We start from the raw sequence: 17623 nt of genomic DNA on the forward strand, positions 1-17623 counted from the left end.
TTTAATACCTACTACATATTTTCTTTTCAGGATTTGGAGGTGCAGAAACGACAGCTGATGGATATGTTATCCGTCCACGCGGCGTCATGTCTCAAGAACAATTCCAACCGAACGTCCCCAACGACGTCGTACAACATGCTGCGTTCATTCGAGTCCCCAACAACATTCCCCGTCAACTTCGACGCTCACTCACCTTACATTAGACCCGAATCTGCCAACATCCTCGCTTCCAGCTACACTTGCGTCACACCCCTCAACGGGAATTCTTCCATAGACAGCATATCCCCTCTAGACTCTACTTACATCGCACCCCAGACCATAGACGTCGATTACAGCAGACCAGACAGTGTCCTCAGTCTTCCGCCCACTTCGGACGCAAACTACATCACCACTGACGGATACTTGCCCAAAGCTACCAACATCCTCGGCCCCATTGAACAGGAAGCCGAGTACTATGACTCCGAACTGAATTACAACGTCTCGAGCCAACAATGCCACACTTACCCCGGCACTATTCAAGACGCTCAAACGAAACTCAACAATCTAAACGACGGCTGTTTAGTTTAGCCGAAGGGTAAGTATCTCTCCGTCGGGTCCAAAATTTACTTTCGACATGTATACGTATTTAGATCTTGAATAATTCGAAATGTTCATCAGTCTTCACATCGTTTCGCTTCCAATTCTGTGATTAAAAATTTATTGGTTGTTTATGTTGAAATTATAGTTGACGAAAGGATTATTTCGAAACGAAATTGTATGTCTACTGTGTAGAACAACAACGTAGAATAGTGCGGTGCCCGTTAGCTCTTTGGATTGAAATTTCATTAAAATTAAACAGTTGAGCCCCAGAGCCACGACACGGCTCATTATATTCAATATATTTTATTTGTGTTTACAAAGTGTTGTGAAAATAATTTTGAGTCACCGTTGTCAAATAACATTAAACTGTGTAACAGTTTCCTTAGTTAGATACACGTACATAATATTTAATTAAGTTGTTTTACTCTAACATTACCGCATCGTTATAAGTTCTATAATTTTGCTTTGATCTGTACAAAATATTTATTAAAGTTTAAGATCTGATTATCATTACGCACTAAGATGTCGGGTATTTTGAATATCCCCATTTAGCCGCCATAAGTCTAGTCGACTTTCGACACCAAATACACAAAACATCACATGATATCTTCCAGTACAATACAAATAGAATACCTCCTGTTGAAATTCCAAAAGTATATTTTATGTTAAAGAAATTATTTTCACAGATTATAAAGGGATATATTACCGTATTGTGTAAGATTGCATAGTTTAAGACGCTTTAACTCGAGAGTAAGAAGTGATATATTGTAATGAATGAATAGGTATAACTTGTTATAACTAATTACTCTATAAATTTTATGATATTCAGCTTTTATATTTCTCAGCTATTTGACACAAAGTGTCCCACTTAAACCTATCGTAAGTGCCTATATTTATTTGTTACTTGGTAATTATTGATATAATATTTTCTTCTTGACATTTTAATTGTATCGTATGTTAAAATTAATTAATATTAAGAAGTTTTAAAAATGTATAAGAGATATTCTATAATTACTAATGAAAAATGACATAATGGATATGATATTTTGATTAAATAATATTTAATTAACACTTTACATATTTGCAAGAAAGGTGAGAAATAACTACAATACAATACAGTTAAAAAACTATTATGGCCAACCAATGTCGATTTTACCAGGTAAGGTACCTACCAATAGTAAAGTTTTAAAAAAATATGCCTTTATCATCCCTGATGATCTGCTTTACATCAACGCACATAAAATAAATATGCAGAAGAATTTTATAACATTAAATGTATTTTTATTCTGATCCATATTCGATGTAAGTTATAGCTGGATGCCTTAGACAGACCGTGCCTTTTACCAGTGAACCTAGTCTTACGACTGCTGGCAGTGACAATCGAAGCAGTCAGTCGCGCAAGCATTTATTTTTATAGATTTGTGATAATCTAGAATAAAGCATCTTTGGCACAAATCAAATCTTTATATTTTAATAAGAAATTACGCCTCTGCTTAATTTAACGTAGGATTTACATAGAGTTATAGAGTAACCGTTAATGTTCTGTTATTTATGGTATGCTATCAAAATGTATGCTTAATCTGTGGTTATTATTGTGTGGGTGATTTGACCTCAAAGTAATCTTTCGTTGAGATTGTCTTTAGAAGGTTCGTTTATTGTGTTAGGGTAGCATTGATAACAATATTAAAAATTAAACATCTACGATTCAAATTTTAACATTACATATTTATGTAAGTTTTGTAACAACAGGATATATTTTCATTTATGTATTTTTAATTTTTCCTAAAAATTAAGTTACAAATTAACTGCGTATTTTAATTTTAAATGGAAAGTACATATGTACGTGAATATGAAGAATTAAAAGAAGTGTTAACTTTAAACATATCTGTCTGTATTGATATAAATTGTATAAAGTACTGGTTTTATGATTTTATTTTATGTTTTAACGAAGAAGCAAGACTATCAGATATATTTTGTATTATAAGACATATTATATTTAACATTTGAACCATGTCACAAAAAAGTGTGCTTAACTTAAAAGTGTAAATAAATAATAATTTCAACGAGAATGTACCAATCACTGTGAAACACACTATATTTTATATTATTGAAGATTTTATATAACTGTCACGTATTATATTTGCCTTTTAAAATTTGGAATAAGTTGGATTTGTTGCTATAAATTTTATAATTAGACTTTGTAAGTGTTGAACATCACTTGTACCTGCTTCTTGATTATAAATATTTTGACAATCGAAGCAAAATTACTGTGCTTATTTACTTAAAAATAAATCATATATTGCATATTATATTTTGTTTTATTTCCTTTATCACTACTACAAATCAATGAAACTTATGAACCTGATGTCTCCATATTATAGAGAAATGCATAATAAAATAAAAATAAATTATTATAGTAGCGATAAGTATATCGATATTTAGATAAGTACTATACTTATATAGAGCAAAAGCTCTATGGAAACTTATAACTAAATAGTACTAATGATAGTTACTAAATAGAGGAATCATATATAACAAAGTTAAAAATAATATTGGAGTGTAATTGATGGTATATTTTTACAATAAAACGCAAGCATTACTTAAACGAACATATTTATTTAATATCACAATAAAAATATAATACAATAAATTGTAGGTACAATTTCCAGAGAACGTAGCTTCGGTTCATAATGTGTTCGCGCGGATTTCTCACCTACAAATAAAAATAAAATAATCAATACATTTTGTATTGATTTAATAATTATTGCCCATACATAAAAATATGAAAGAGTACAATAATTTATATGACGAGGAAAATTGATGATGCGTAAGCAATAACCCAGCTTAAAATATTAAATAATGGTTAGTATATAAAAGTTGTTAATTCCACCTTAACATTCAAGCTTAATAATTTCAGTGCGAAATTAATGTACATTAGTTTGAATAAAGTTAAAACTCTTTGTCTCTTTCTGCAATACAGAAACATAATTCATTAGAGTGAGAAAGATTGCTTCTCAGAATCTACTTGTGCGCGATCGATCTCTTTTCAATGAATTATATTTCTGTACAACAGAAAGAGACATACAGCTGATGGTTGAACTGAAAATGATTGTGTTAAATAGATGATTATAAAAATGAATGGGTTAAAAGTGGTTAAAAATATAATGACTTTTAAATGATTAATTAAAAATAATGGTGAGAACATTTGTATGAATTATACACAATGATGTAATGACGCCCAAAGCCATTGTTAGCGTGTTAGTGGTTAATCAGCTTAAGTGGTAACTGAAGCATACTAACTATCGAATCGTTATGAAACTTTCTAATAATATTTTCTACTTCTTATAATTGTTATTCAGATTGATTTTTATCCTAATGGAGAATAAATTGAGATTATTTTCATGTCAAAAACATAACACTATGAAAACTACAGAATAGAAACTAAAAAACAAATATATTTTATGGACAATACACAATAGACATAAAAAAATATATAGAAACTAACATATTTTTCGGCATTTAAAAGAACCAAACAGTAAAAGAACGAGAAAAATAATAATAAAGATCGTTCGATACGAATAATTAGTATGCCATGTGATATAAAGCTTTGTACATATAATAAATATTCAATACATAAAATTTTGTTAGAAACAAAATGAATCATACGTGTACGAAGCCCGATATACTCGCTGTCGTAACTTCAAACACTGGTGACAAAAGAAAAAAAAATTATACCTTTATAAAAAATAACCTGAACGAAATGAAAATCTGCATGTCATTAGTTTATCAATAACATAATATGTTTAAACAATAAATAAAAGCTCTATAATGAGCCCTCTTCACATTGGGCAGCGTTGGGCGATTAGAGGCAATCACGATAGAGGGCCTATATTATGTCAATGATCGGCCGTCATTGTAGATGTTTATTCATAATCGCCGTAATGGCGGCAAACATCGACGATCATTTATTGGGCCAACACTGCCCATTACGAAATGACCCATAAGTAAATACATAGTAATTATATTATTAGTTGACAAACGACATACCACTTGGCTCGCTTCGACCAATCTTTGGGCGTCCAATGCAAGCATTTCGGGTCTATCCTTAACAATTTCTTCTCCATCGCTTTTTGATGTTGCTGTATTGTTTCCTGAAATAAATTCTGATAAATAGGCCCTTGTGGATAAGTCACAAATATTAACAATTCTCTTTTCGGTACGAGGATGAAATGAAATGTTTCGAATTGTGAATTTCATTTATTTTTGTAAGATATAAAAATAATGGCCAAATACGATATCAAGTTTATATTTTTTATACTTTATTTTACTAAATCAACACGCATAACACTTACCCACTGCTAAAATACAATAACAACAACAGACACTTATGAAATCACTAATTAAAATATTTATAATGGCTTATTTTTTAAGATTAAGTTGTTAAAAAGTTGTCAAATATTTAATTACCATATTTCGATAAAAAATAGTAAAATGAATCTTACCTGATTAACTGATATTATATATTGACCCTTGTAATAATTAATTAGATTTAAATTTTGCAGTGTGCTGATAACATCCTCCTTCTTTATGCTAGTCAATTCACATATTTCACTGAAATAAAAATAACAAAAAACTTATAATGATAATTTCTTAAATGTGTATGAAATAAAAAACGTATCAATTGATGATAATTATCAACGTGTAAGATTTTAAGTATTTTGATAAAATGTAATACATAGATAATAATTAAGATTGATTCGAAAATATAAAATCTTAAATTCTGCGCGAGATTGCAATCTGAATAGCTAACAACTTTTAATGTAGTAAAACTGATTTCGTAGCGAACAATAAAGCTCGATCTTATCTTTTACTTTAAAAGATATTCATTTTCAATTGTTTATTCATGTATCCACAAAAAACTTGAAAAGCACTATGTTCTGTACTTATTATTATACCCAGTACCTACTAGAAATTTAATTATTTCATGTCACATTACATATTTAGTTTAAGTAACATTTCCTGCGCGAGGATAAATTAAATGTCATAATCACTAACAGATAAAAAAGAGCGTGTCAGGTGTGAAACTTCTGTGGCAAGATTCAAAGATACTAAAATCGTCGCCTTACTCCTTGGCGTGACGGTTTTGCCATGACGCAACCATGAAATTTTACTCTCAACGCCCCTAAAAAAGTTTCACCTCAAAAATAACTTACTTTATAGTAATGACTGGTTTCTCATTTTCACCAATCGGCTTGATGCTTATCAATATATCGAGTATAGTCTGGGCCCAATAACTCCTGTACGATAATAGACCAAGATCAGACAGGGGTTTTTCCGGAGAACCTGTTTTACCTTCAAACTTTGATAATTCATAACCTGCAAAATACAAAAAACATAAAAAAATCTGTAATAATCATTTTCAGGTACAGATTTTTTTTATATTGACAACATTATATAATGTGCGATTAAGATATTGTGGTCTTCAAACATTATTTAACGCGATACACATTACACAATCACCAACACAAAAATTTACTCAGAAAAACTCTATGCACTGTAAATCCGACTTTAATTCATGCGAATAAGGTTGATTTTATTTTTCGTATATTTTAAGCTAGAATAGATCGTCTTTTTTATTTTGTGGATACTCCTTTATGTTGTGCTAATAAGCTTAAATTTTGCTCAATCATTTCTTCCTTTTGATGAGAATTTTGACAGTTCAATTTGAGGACACTTTTAAATTCGTTTTTGTATATTATGATTGTGTATCTTGTTGTTTTTAAATAAGGAAGGAAATGGTATTATAGGTCTACCAGAATCTGATGGCATATTTATATTTAAGAAATAAAAGATTTTTATGTGGCAACTTATTTGACAACTATCAAATTGGTTGTCAAATTATTTGTCTTTTTTGCAGTTAATGAATAATTTTTAGGATTTTGTCTAAAAAATCTTCGAAAATGTCGAAAAAGCCGCTGAGATCACAAGCAAGAGGTGTTGTTTATAATGTGTATAGAAAAACATTCGATGAAGAAGGGTCAAACACATCACAATTTTCAATTTTGAAGATTTTATTGGTAAATTGGACTTACCCGTTTTGATACTTTAAATTAAAAAATATTATATGTAGGTAACTATAATATTGTTTGTTGATTAGAATATAATTTTATGAAAACTTATTACAGGAGTTTCCAATACAATACTTATTACAGAAGTTTCCAATTCGTCAAGTCCAAGCTGTCCAAGTCAAATTTATAATGTGTGTATCTGTTAATACTTACGAAAATAAACATAATTTTATTTTATTTATATTTTATTTTATAAAAAATTATAAGCAGGTTTGATCTACATTATCATTATATCGATATTTTCACATGGCATACTGGTAATGAATATACAAATATAGGTATGTGTAAATAATAATATTATGTACATATTAGGTACCTGTATAAAAGTAATATGTATAATTGTATATTATACATGTAAGTATGTACATTGTACCTACATAATATTAAGTGGATATCTCATTATTAAGTACAGTATTGTCCACTTATGTAATGTGGCTAATGATATTGAGGACAAAATAAAAAATAAGCAGTATCAAGATCGTTCAGTCCATTTTCCCTAGGGTTGCACACTCAAAATTTTGATCTCCCTAATTGCCATCAGATTCTGGTTTACCTATATCTATACATATAATAAATCTGTAGAAGGGTCAATTCTGTACATTGAAAATATTGAAAAAATTAATAGCAGGGGGTGTTACTGGATCGATACCAAACCCAAATATGTGATTAAAAAAATTTTTGTCTGTCTGTCTGTCTGTCTGTCTGTCTGTATGTGAAGGCATCACGTGAAAACTAGCGGTTCGATTTCGATGAAACTTGGTATAATTATACCTTATTATCCTGGGCGTAAAATAGGATACTTTTTATCCTGGAAAAATACGTAGAAAAAAATTAATCTTAATTTTTCAGTTTTATCCATAGACGTTGTTCCGTAGAACCGCGAACACACGTTGCGTATTATTATAGGCCTAGCCGTATTTGGGAATTGGGTCCAATAGATATTTATAAGATGTTATTGACAGAGGTACTCGAAATGGAGAAATAACCATCCACGCGAAGACCGACATCCGCGCGGACGGAGTCGCGGGCGGAAGCTAGTTATTTATAAAATACGTGATTTGACTCTTATGTACTGTGATATTATAAGCAAATGAAAAAGTAGTACCTCCCTACAATTTTGAAATGCCTTTTTATCTATTTAAAATACTTACTAAATTCTATTAGTAAGGTTCCGTAACCTTTCCTCTGATACGGCGGTAAAGTCAATATACAAGCGACATTGTAATCTTCTGTGCTCTCTTTTTCCTTTGAAAAGTACCCTACTATGTGAAAACCTGTAAATATAAAATAACAATAATAATACGATACATATTAAACGAAGTCGCCTTTTCTGTGTTGTTCCACAATTTTAAAAATACTTAAATATTGCCTGACGTTTTTTATTAAATAATAAGATTAGAGATATATTATATTATTATCACATAGTAATAAGTCCTCCTCTGGAATAAAAAAAAAATTCTTTATTGACAAAAGATTTTACATGTTGAAATATTGAAGTCTCTGACTCCCAAACTAGGTAAAAACCTCTAGAACCTAGGTAAAAATCTCTTCTCATTTGAATGTTTAAATAAATATTATATTCTGGTTGCCTGGAAGAGATCAGTACGAAGTCTGACTAATAGGCTATACTATGATTATGAAAATGTTGAAGAGTTAAATTAAAAAATTAACAACAGTTATTTCATACCTCTCGTATCAAAATCTGTCATAACATAAAACAGAAAGGGATCCGTGTCGTAGTACAATGTCTTGTGGTCAAGGAACAGTTTCGCCAATAAACATAGATTTTGTGCGTACGTTTTGTTTTTCCTGCCGTCTATTTCAAAGAATGATATGCTTCCTTTTCTGTATATTTCGTTTCCGGGTGGATGTTTTAGTTTACATTTTATCTGGACGAAAGATTAAAAATTACTCAAAAAATTAAAATTATGCAAAAATTCAATTTCTTTGTTTACAAAAATATGTATGTACATTGTTTTTATTATTTTATTCAAGTACATACTTAGTGTCAAGTAAATACTTACTAAGTGACGTTCTAAACACTTTTTACTCTTCCTATATTTCAAGCAGAATTCACAAATGTAAATACAAGGTAAATTCACCATTTCCTGAAACAAAAAACATATTTATAACAATGAAATTACTTATGTATCATTTAGTTATAACAATAGCATTTTCAACTTAGTTTGGTATCATTTTGTGAATAAGAAGAATATTTTTAATAATAAAGTTATTACTTTAAATATTTTTTTAATTGTTTTTGCTTTTGTTGTTTCAATCTTTAGTTCATTTTTAGTGGAAAATTTTATTTCTAAATATCATTTGAAATTTTTCAAGTATTTTGTTATCGCGAGCGTGGCTAGACTGGCGCGTCTGAGTTGTGGGCGTGACTACGAACGAGCCAATCGCTACAATCTTTTACAACCATTCAGATATATACATATGGAGACGACACCGCCTACATCACTTATGTTCCGCTCAACATGCCATATGGCGTAACTGCACGCTCATTTTTTATTTGTTTTAACCCTTAACACGGCAAGCCCTGAAATAATGTACCCAGATATGACTTGAATTGATTTTAGTGATAGTTATTGATTAAAAAATACTATAGTAGAGAAAAAAATAAAACAAATTTTCTGTAAGTAGGTTTTTCAGGATGTCCGTTAAAACGGCCTTTGCCAAGAACCCCATCTTCATTGCTGTCTCAAAAAACGGACAACGCTGTCATACAGGTTATAAAATAAGAATGAAAAAAATAAATATTCACTTAATATAACACAATTGAAATCAATTTCAAATAGCATTTTATTGTTTTATTGTATCACAGTATTTTCACTATCTTTTATAACAAAAAATTCTTCAATTTTAACTAAATACCTAACAAATGATAATTGAGCCCTCTCGAGCTCAATCACATTATTTAGTTGGGTGGAATGTTAAATAACATTTATTATTTTGTGTCAAGCAACCTTTGGTTTCATTTAATACAAATAATAATGGTTTTTTTCTTTTTCTAAATGTGAAGTGATATTTGGCCGATGATTAGGACATTTAGTCGAAATGCATGTGGGGGTCGAGGAACTCCCGGTTCTATTGTAGACCCAACAGATTTAACTGATCTTAGATTATATTCGTCATTTTGAACTTAATTAAAAATAATTCTACATATAATTAAAGACTCTAAAGCAAAGAAATAAAATAGTGATATTTTATTAAAGTACGAATCATGGCAACGTCCGTTTCTTGGGACATGCCAAATGGTTCTTAGTTACCTGTATCTACGGCACTGTCCCAAAAAACGGACCGTCATAGAATTATTTGAATATTTCATAATCTTTAGAGCAAAAACAACAGTTTATCTCACCTGAAAGTTAAATCAATAGAAATCAAACACGGAAACTATTTCATAAAAGCTATTATTGACCAGAAACACAAACCATCACTAATTCCGGAAATCCCTAAATTCAACAGTCACCTAGCACACGAATCAAATGATCTCTATAATTGGCATGTAGGAGAAAAATAAAGGATTGTTATCGTACTTTCTCCAACGTAGTCAATTTTCTAGATTTTTTGGAACGTTCAAGATTTACACGGCAATAAGTACATGTACTAAAAAAGTGACAGAAAAGCTTTAAGGGTTAAAGTGAAACGCATCAAATATGCCTTCGTGTGTGTTTCGATATTGCACAAATAATACAAATAATACGGAAAAGTGCAAAGGAATAACTTTCATCGGTAAGTACCTAACTAGATAATAATTTTTAAAACTTAGAGCAAAAAAATGGCGCACAAATTTTGTTCGTGGTGTCTCCTCTATACGAAGTAATATTATCTCAATGTTTACAATACATTTTTTTCTTTCTCATCCCACCTGCGGGTAGGGCGCGAAGTACCAGGGCCGGATCCTGTTTCGACCCAGCTCAATCATCTCGATGTTCTTCATGCGTGTTACCACGTCGTCGTGCCCGTGCGCGAGCATACTGCCTGATTGGCGTGGGCGCGTCGTGGGCGTGGCTGTGCCGCTCAGTGTAGGCTCACCACCGTCTAACGAGTCACTCGCTTCTGTCTGTTGATGGAATAAATAGATTTTTAAAGACGGATAAGTAATTAATAATGATAAGCTAAAGGTTTTATTTGCTTCAAAAATTATCAAGTAATGATATCGAGTTTAAAGTTTAAGAGTTTATAACGCTGCGAGATACGGACAATGAAGAAATTGGGACAAAAAATTCCAAATGAAATACAAACATACATTATTTTGTAATTTCCTTAGTTAACGATTTATAAGTCGGCGAGTCATAAGGCCATTCTGATGCAAATCACTCAAACACTTTCCATATCTTTCCTCTACATTAATGTTATAAAGATAAAACCCAATCCCACTCACAGTAACGTCATTCTCTAACGAATTAGCTTTCCGTTTCCTGTTCATCTTTTTCTGCAGCGCCGCAGCCAATACAGCACCACCATTGACCAGCGATGAGGAGTCCTGGCCGAGAGTTGGGCTGGCCGGTCTGGAGATGAGCTGACGAGGCTCTCCCGTTGGAGCAGCTATAAATATATCTTTCTTTTTAATATAGTGCTATTGCTTAACCTGATAAACAAATAGGTGGCCTAATTTTCGGCCTTTCTTTGTTTTTAACTAACTTTTAATCTTGAGCTTAACTTAAAATGTGATTCTGAAAATAGTACTTTTAAAAAAATCATAGCATAATCTAAAATAATAAAAATACCTGCTTTTATAAAGTTTGAAATATAAAGTGAAGTTATAAGTCCGAAACCTTAATCCTTATTTTTAAGAGCTCTCTGATTTTGTTAAACCAATTACAAAAGCAGAAGAATTATTAAGTGTATTACAAAATCATATTTTGTTACAATGTGATATAAAATAAACATGTCTCTTTTTTTTTAACTTTAGCTTTCTATAAATTAAAAACATCTGTTGAAAAGTATCTATTCAAAAGGCAGGATAGCAAATAACATATTTTAAAAGTTAAAAAAATCATCTATTTGCTAAACTTTTCAAAGCTTCAAGCATGTTATTAGTGTGAAAAACAATCTTATAATCTTAACTGTATTTCAAAATCCGTATTTTATTCATGGCTATAAATTGAATATGTTAATGACGTTAAATGGTGCTAAATATAAAAAAAATCACATACCAGGTGCAAGTTTTTGTGAGGAGCCATTGAGTGCAGTGTTAGTATGACTTTTCTCTGCTAATTTTGGTGGGATTTGATGGGTTTCTCTAGTGCTATGTGACTTCTGTGGTTCGTTGCAGACATTGTCATCTGCAGGGGAAAAATGTAATAACATATCATGAATGATTGAAATTACATCTACCAAAGCCAAAGAAAAGTGAAATTTTAAGTGATTATGGTAATAGAAAAACTAATACTACAATCATGCTGTATGTACATAAGTACAATTGACTATATACAACAAAAAAATATACAATTTACACTTAAATTTTATATAGTTGCAAAATTTTCAAAAATAGAAATCAGGGGAACAAAAAAAATACAATACAAAATTAAGCCATTCCTCAGTTAACATGTAACTCAAATCAATTTTAAAAAATCAAAATCAATGATCAATAAAAAATAATAAAAATGCAATACACACAGTTCTACTAAATTGCACTATAAAACATTTGAAAATAATGAAAATTATAATCTACACAAGTAGCGAAAACACACATACTAATAAAACTAGGCATCACGCCACCTCCAGATCCTATATGTGTCTTCTTTGGAGTTGTAGTGCCACCGGTGGGAGCGCCATCTCTCCTCGGAAATTGAACCTTCCTTGTGTCGAGCCATGATTCCTCCACCCACTCGTCCAATCTTTTATTAACTATAGCAGATTTAAATCAATATGTAAACAAAAATTTTATGGAAAATAAATATTTCAGAACATTTTTCACATATGGCACAATCTGATCTCATACTAAGCTTTTCCCTTGTGTTATGGAAACCAAATGGCTGATAAACATACATATATAATTTTAAAATATATACTTAACTATTTAGATAATTAACACTCAGATACAGAGCAAACATTTATCATCACACAAATATTTGCCCTGGGTCGGAATCTATCTCACAACCTCTGGTTTCAAAGGCCGGGTCGCTACCAACCAGTCAGTTTGCTTTATTTGGTCATCTTTCACGTTATTATAGTTAGCAGTAAAGTGTGTTGTTATAATATCTTTTAATCCATTATGTATGTATGCAATGCTTTGACGATTCCTATCATTTGTTCCTTATACATAAATATTGTGGTTTGTGTTTTACGTATAATTATTATTCTTGTGTATAAAAAAAATATGTATTGATGCAAAAATAGTGGTAAATGTTTGATTATAAATTATAAATACTACTTACAGTCTACATAATGTACATAGTATCCTCTTTGTCCATGAATTTCCTTAATACTTATTATTTCAGCTAGGGGCCAATCGTCCCCGCCTTGCATTCGAACTGGTAATCGACATCCTTCCACCAACGATGCCTAGGATACATCACAATTGTTAGCCAACCTTGCACGAAGATTTTATATTAATATTATAATTTGAAAATTCATACCGTAGAATCACAAAATGTAGTGACTTCGTCTTCATTTTCAGTCATATCCTCAGGATTTATGCATAAAAACAACGCTAACAATCAGCCAAACGTTTGCATCAAGGGTACTGCTGACAGTGACATTGACAAATGACATTTCTCACCATAAACAATTAGTTACTTTTATACCTTGCAAATATGCCTTTCAACTACTTGGCTTTGTTTTCCAGTCATAGACAACAATTTTTAACAACAAAAACAATAAAATGCAATGGTAAAAAATGTGCGAATACACTGGAAAACAATGTTTTCGAATTTTAGATGAAAACGATAATGTGGTATAAACATAATATTATTATTGTCTCTTTTAAGACACAAGCTCAAAAAAATTAGTAGTACCACAGACTAATAATAATATACTACGTATACAATTAGTAGTACGTAGGTTTTTTGTAATGCAAAATTCTTCTTTGGTAAATCACAGTATTCTATAACTTCGAATTTCATTGTTACAATAATTGCCTACCTACTTGGTAACTTTTTTTTTACGCAGCACGGACAACAGGCGAATTTTCTTCCGTTTTATTTGTTCGCTCCCTTTGATCGTAGCAAGTCCAAATTACTTTCTATGGCTTTCGTAAATATTATATTATACTTTTCCGTTACGTAAAACGTAATCACGTTATTTGTATACATACGCTAACAGATTTCTCCAGAAACACGCTACGATATAAAAATAATTTTTGTATCAAACCTGTAGGTACTTAGTTCCAGATAATTCGTAATGCGTTCAACCAAACAAACAACTTTTCAGCTTTATTGTATTACTGCTTTTTTATTAGGTGTAGGTGCAGTTATTACATTAAAAAGACATTAACGTTTAAAGTACCTACATAATATGTATTTCTTTAAAGTAAAACAAATAATATTGGATAGACTACAATATTCCACTGAATACTATTCTTAAAAACTTAGTCCTTAAAACTATTCCGTATGGCTTCCAGTTCCAATTTTGCTTTTTCTAGAAGAATTTTGGATTTCTCTTCTTCTAATAATGCGGTCCGCTTCTTTACTTTTTCTGTCTCTAACTGTAAAATGGTAAAAGGAATTTGTTCAAGTAGGTAGGTATTGTTAACATTAAAAAAAAATATTTTTTAGAATAAAATCAAACCTTGATCCTTAATATCTGCATTTCTATTTCCTTCTTCGTTGCAGAGTGTCTGAATCTCATGACATTGTCTTTATTTAAATTCTTCATATCATTGTCACTTAGATTCTGTGATGAATGTTGATGGAGATCTTGATATGCTATAATGAAAATTATTTCTTTTTAATATAATATTAATACCTATGCATTGCACTCCATTCTTCATAATAATTAAGTATATTACCTATATCAGACGAAATATCATTGTTGCTGTTAGTATGATTTCCATCTGTATTATTAAAACTGAGATTCTCTGTAACACATCTTTCTTTAGTATAAATCATTTTAAAAGTATTATAACATGTGTTCAAGGTGAATCAAGAAATACCTACCATTTGAACCACTTGTTTGTGAGATTTTACACTCTATTTCAAGAAAATTTGGCCCATCACTATCATAATAGTTTTCAAATTCAGGTACTGTGTCAGCAGCTGCCTATTAACAAGACTTACATTTCTATTTTTATACTAAATTTTATTAATAATTCAGGTAAATCAAACACTATTTTCATTGTATATGAATGTAAACATCAACCATTAAGTAAAATAAGTACAAAGAACATTAAATTCCAAACCTCTTTCAATTTTTGTAAAATAGGTAATGGTTGATTAGGAATGGATTCAGTATTTGGCTTCATACTCTCATTTTTTACACATTTGGGCTGCATATTTGATTCGATGTCCCCGAATTTCATTATTTTTTGCTGTTTAGTCGATAGCTGGTAGTGGATTTTCTTAACAAACTGCTTTTCTTTTCCAACTAAAATGCGTAGTTTTTGTGAAAATCGAAATTGAAAATGATATTTTTCAAGGTTATTTTTGTACTAAAAACGCAACTTTAAGTAAAATCTTAAGCCATTATAGTATCAAAATGTCTAAATATCCCACTCACACGCATTATTTTTAAATATATTCATGTACCTATTACTTTATTTACATATTACAATTTTTTTTGTTAAAATATTATTTTAACAATTTATTATAGCCAAAAATCGTTCCAATAATTTGTATTTACAACAATACAACAAGCCACAGATAAGTTAATATGACGCAGATCACAGATTAGCAATACAAATATACTAGCTTATCATAGAGTATAAATGATACATTTTAATGTTATTTTTATATCTCACTTTGCTTCAGTTTTTAAAAACGATTAACTTTTACTTTTTTTAGTATTCAAATAGGTAGCGAGGAGCGAAGCGACGAGCGTGTTAGGTTAACTCTTGAACTGCCGCACGAGCCGAGCGAGCGAAGCGAGCGTGCCGCGGCAGTGGCCGGCGAGTGCCAGAAGCGACCTTAGGGCGATTCCCACTCAAAAAAAAAAAACTACTTAGGTTTAAACAACTTGTTTGTATTTTATTTATGTATCGTAAAATTATTTTTATTATCAAATGCTTTCTAAGTTAAAATTATTTTTGACAAATTCATTTTAAAAATCAATTTCTAATTATGTTTAATATTTACAATCGTGAACGCGTCATATAACATTTATTATCTATGGCATGTCGTCAGTCGTAAATACGTGGTAAATACAAACTTAAATTTTTGGCTATATACCTTTTCAGGTAGTTAATATAATTTTAGAAATTGTTATATATATATATATATATATATATAAATTAATAATCCGGAAATCTATTTAAAAATATTGCCAATATACATATACAATGGTATAAAAGTGTCGTTTTTAGTACAAAAATAACCTTAAAAAAATTATTTTCATTTTCGATTTTCACAAAAACTACGCATTTTAGTTGGAAAAGAAAAGCAGTTTGTTATGAAAAGTCACTACCCTCTACCTATTTTACAACTCTAAACAATAAAATTCGGGGACATTGTTTCAAATATTTAACCCACATTTGGCACTTGGAGATCTAAAAGATTTGCGGAATTTCATATTTTCCCATGCACGTTTTAATGTTGTGACATGACGCTGAAAAAATAATGTATCATTGTATGTATGTATTTAAAATATCAGAAATCATATTACCTGTCTGTAATTGAAATAGAATGTCAATAAAATTACAATTTAATTTCATTATAAACCTTATGAACACGAGAATTATAATTAAACTCATCAGCTACACATTTCCAGGCCGTTTTTTTCTTTGCAATTGTTTCTCCATCTGTTGATTTCGATTCCACAATCGGGCTCCTCGAAACCAGATAGCACAGTAAATCTTTCTCCTCTTGAGTAAAATTTGCGTTCCTTTTTCGTGGTTTTGGTATAGTAATCGTATTCTGAAATGTTTACAAGTTGCGAAAAAATTTACTAAAATAATGTTTTGAGTTGTAGAGCTGCATTATTGCATATTATTATACAAAATAGAATTATAAAATTCAAATACCTAGCTGGAATTGTCAAAACGATTTTCGGATCTTTTCTGTACCTACCTATATTTCTGATATATTGTATTTAAATTTAATAAACATACAAACAAAATTCAACTTACCATTCCTAAAGCATTTATATAGTTTTTTTTATAGGTATTACTTTATAGGTTCCAAGAGCATTGTAAATTAAAACGTTTTCGGCATTTCAATAAGGAATTTTAGATCTCCTTTTTTATAATTTCTTTAAATCAAGAATTAATGATGTCTTGCACAGAGCAAGTAATATGTCTAGCGGTAGCGCCCAGCAGGCTGCAGGACAGGATATAGACATTAGACATAAGCCATATTATCACAGAACATATTATATGTTCAGTGGAGCATTATGGACGATAATATTATAGCCAGCAAACTTTGCAGTCATGAGTCAACTGATGAAAATGAAATATTTTGAAAATTGAAGGCCAGCCGCTAGGCGCCAGAAGTGGTTATATCCTCTTTGGGCGCCAGTGCGAAGCAATGACTAAGGAATCCTATGGACAGGGCATAATGTTCTATACAAACAACTGATTATACAAATATCATGCATTTCGATACCGAAATAATAAAACGAATACTGTCTCTTTCTAACTAATGAATATTCTGCTAAGTGAAAATATATGACTATACAACAGTCAGTGCTAATTCTATACCGTTTGACATTTGAAGTTAGCTCAAATACCTACTGTGGCCGGGCGCCATTTTATGTTCTCGTTATTATGATGTACATGCTCTGTCATTGCTCCGTAGTAAACATTGAAAAAT

General features: G+C 30.6%; 3 protein-coding genes across 6 annotated transcripts in view; 1 reads left to right on the top strand and 2 right to left on the bottom strand.

Annotated features, from left to right (window-relative positions):
* Positions 1 to 2888, top strand: part of LOC123697172 (activating transcription factor 3) — a 50123-nt gene extending 47235 nt beyond the window's left edge. Inside the window, exon 6 of the mRNA XM_045643589.1 lies at positions 31 to 2888. Coding sequence (XP_045499545.1) covers positions 31 to 567 — 537 coding nt within the window. The 3' untranslated portion in view covers positions 568 to 2888. The remainder of the gene's footprint in view (positions 1 to 30) is intronic.
* Positions 2889 to 3175: 287 nt separating this feature from the next.
* Positions 3176 to 13416, bottom strand: LOC123697362 (histone acetyltransferase Tip60). Of its 3 annotated transcripts, none has more exons than XM_045643852.1 (14): positions 13301 to 13416; positions 13100 to 13226; positions 12417 to 12569; positions 11876 to 12004; positions 11101 to 11264; positions 10585 to 10779; positions 8732 to 8815; positions 8395 to 8596; positions 7859 to 7981; positions 5793 to 5955; positions 5082 to 5190; positions 4627 to 4730; positions 4246 to 4286; positions 3176 to 3292 (listed from the first exon to the last, which is right to left on the bottom strand). In XM_045643852.1, exons 1-13 carry the CDS (start codon positions 13343 to 13345, stop codon positions 4280 to 4282), a joined length of 1605 nt encoding a protein of 534 aa, XP_045499808.1. In that variant the 5' UTR covers positions 13346 to 13416; the 3' UTR covers positions 3176 to 3292; positions 4246 to 4279. The 3 variants fall into 3 exon arrangements, with proteins under 3 accessions (XP_045499808.1, XP_045499807.1, XP_045499809.1); XM_045643851.1 differs by having other exon boundaries at positions 4627 to 4742; XM_045643853.1 differs by lacking the exon at positions 11876 to 12004 and having other exon boundaries at positions 4627 to 4742.
* Positions 13417 to 14156: 740 nt separating this feature from the next.
* On the bottom strand, positions 14157 to 17300 carry LOC123697390 (myb-like protein U). 2 transcript variants are annotated; one of them, XM_045643886.1, is made up of 8 exons: positions 16942 to 17300; positions 16535 to 16729; positions 16353 to 16421; positions 15061 to 15147; positions 14819 to 14921; positions 14671 to 14739; positions 14451 to 14587; positions 14159 to 14367 (listed from the first exon to the last, which is right to left on the bottom strand). In XM_045643886.1, the coding sequence occupies exons 1-8, from the start codon at positions 16942 to 16944 to the stop codon at positions 14251 to 14253; spliced, it is 780 nt and encodes a 259-aa protein (XP_045499842.1). In that variant the 5' UTR covers positions 16945 to 17300; the 3' UTR covers positions 14159 to 14250. The 2 variants fall into 2 exon arrangements, with proteins under 2 accessions (XP_045499843.1, XP_045499842.1); XM_045643887.1 differs by lacking the exon at positions 14671 to 14739 and having other exon boundaries at positions 14157 to 14367.
* Positions 17301 to 17623: the final 323 nt, after the last annotated feature.

Source organism: Colias croceus, chromosome 14 (genome assembly GCF_905220415.1).
Source record: "Colias croceus chromosome 14, ilColCroc2.1".
NCBI classification, from domain to species: Eukaryota; Metazoa; Arthropoda; class Insecta; order Lepidoptera; family Pieridae; genus Colias; species Colias croceus.

Excerpts from the sequence above, each read along its gene's own strand:
- LOC123697390 (XM_045643886.1), bottom strand. Across the intron at positions 16,422-16,534 it reads ATAATTCTCGTGTTCATAAG|CGTCATGTCACAACATTAAA; the intron begins GTTTATAATGAA and ends TTATTTTTTCAG. Across the intron at positions 14,740-14,818 it reads ACAAACAAGTGGTTCAAATG|AGAATCTCAGTTTTAATAAT; the intron begins GTAGGTATTTCT and ends GATGTGTTACAG.
- LOC123697362 (XM_045643851.1), bottom strand. The coding sequence starts at position 13,345 with ATGACTGAAAATGAAGACGAAGTCACTACATTTTGTGATTCTACG. Across the intron at positions 8,816-10,584 it reads ACTTCGCGCCCTACCCGCAG|GAAATGGTGAATTTACCTTG; the intron begins GTGGGATGAGAA and ends TTTTTGTTTCAG. Across the intron at positions 5,191-5,792 it reads AAACCAGTCATTACTATAAA|TGAAATATGTGAATTGACTA; the intron begins GTAAGTTATTTT and ends TTTTTATTTCAG.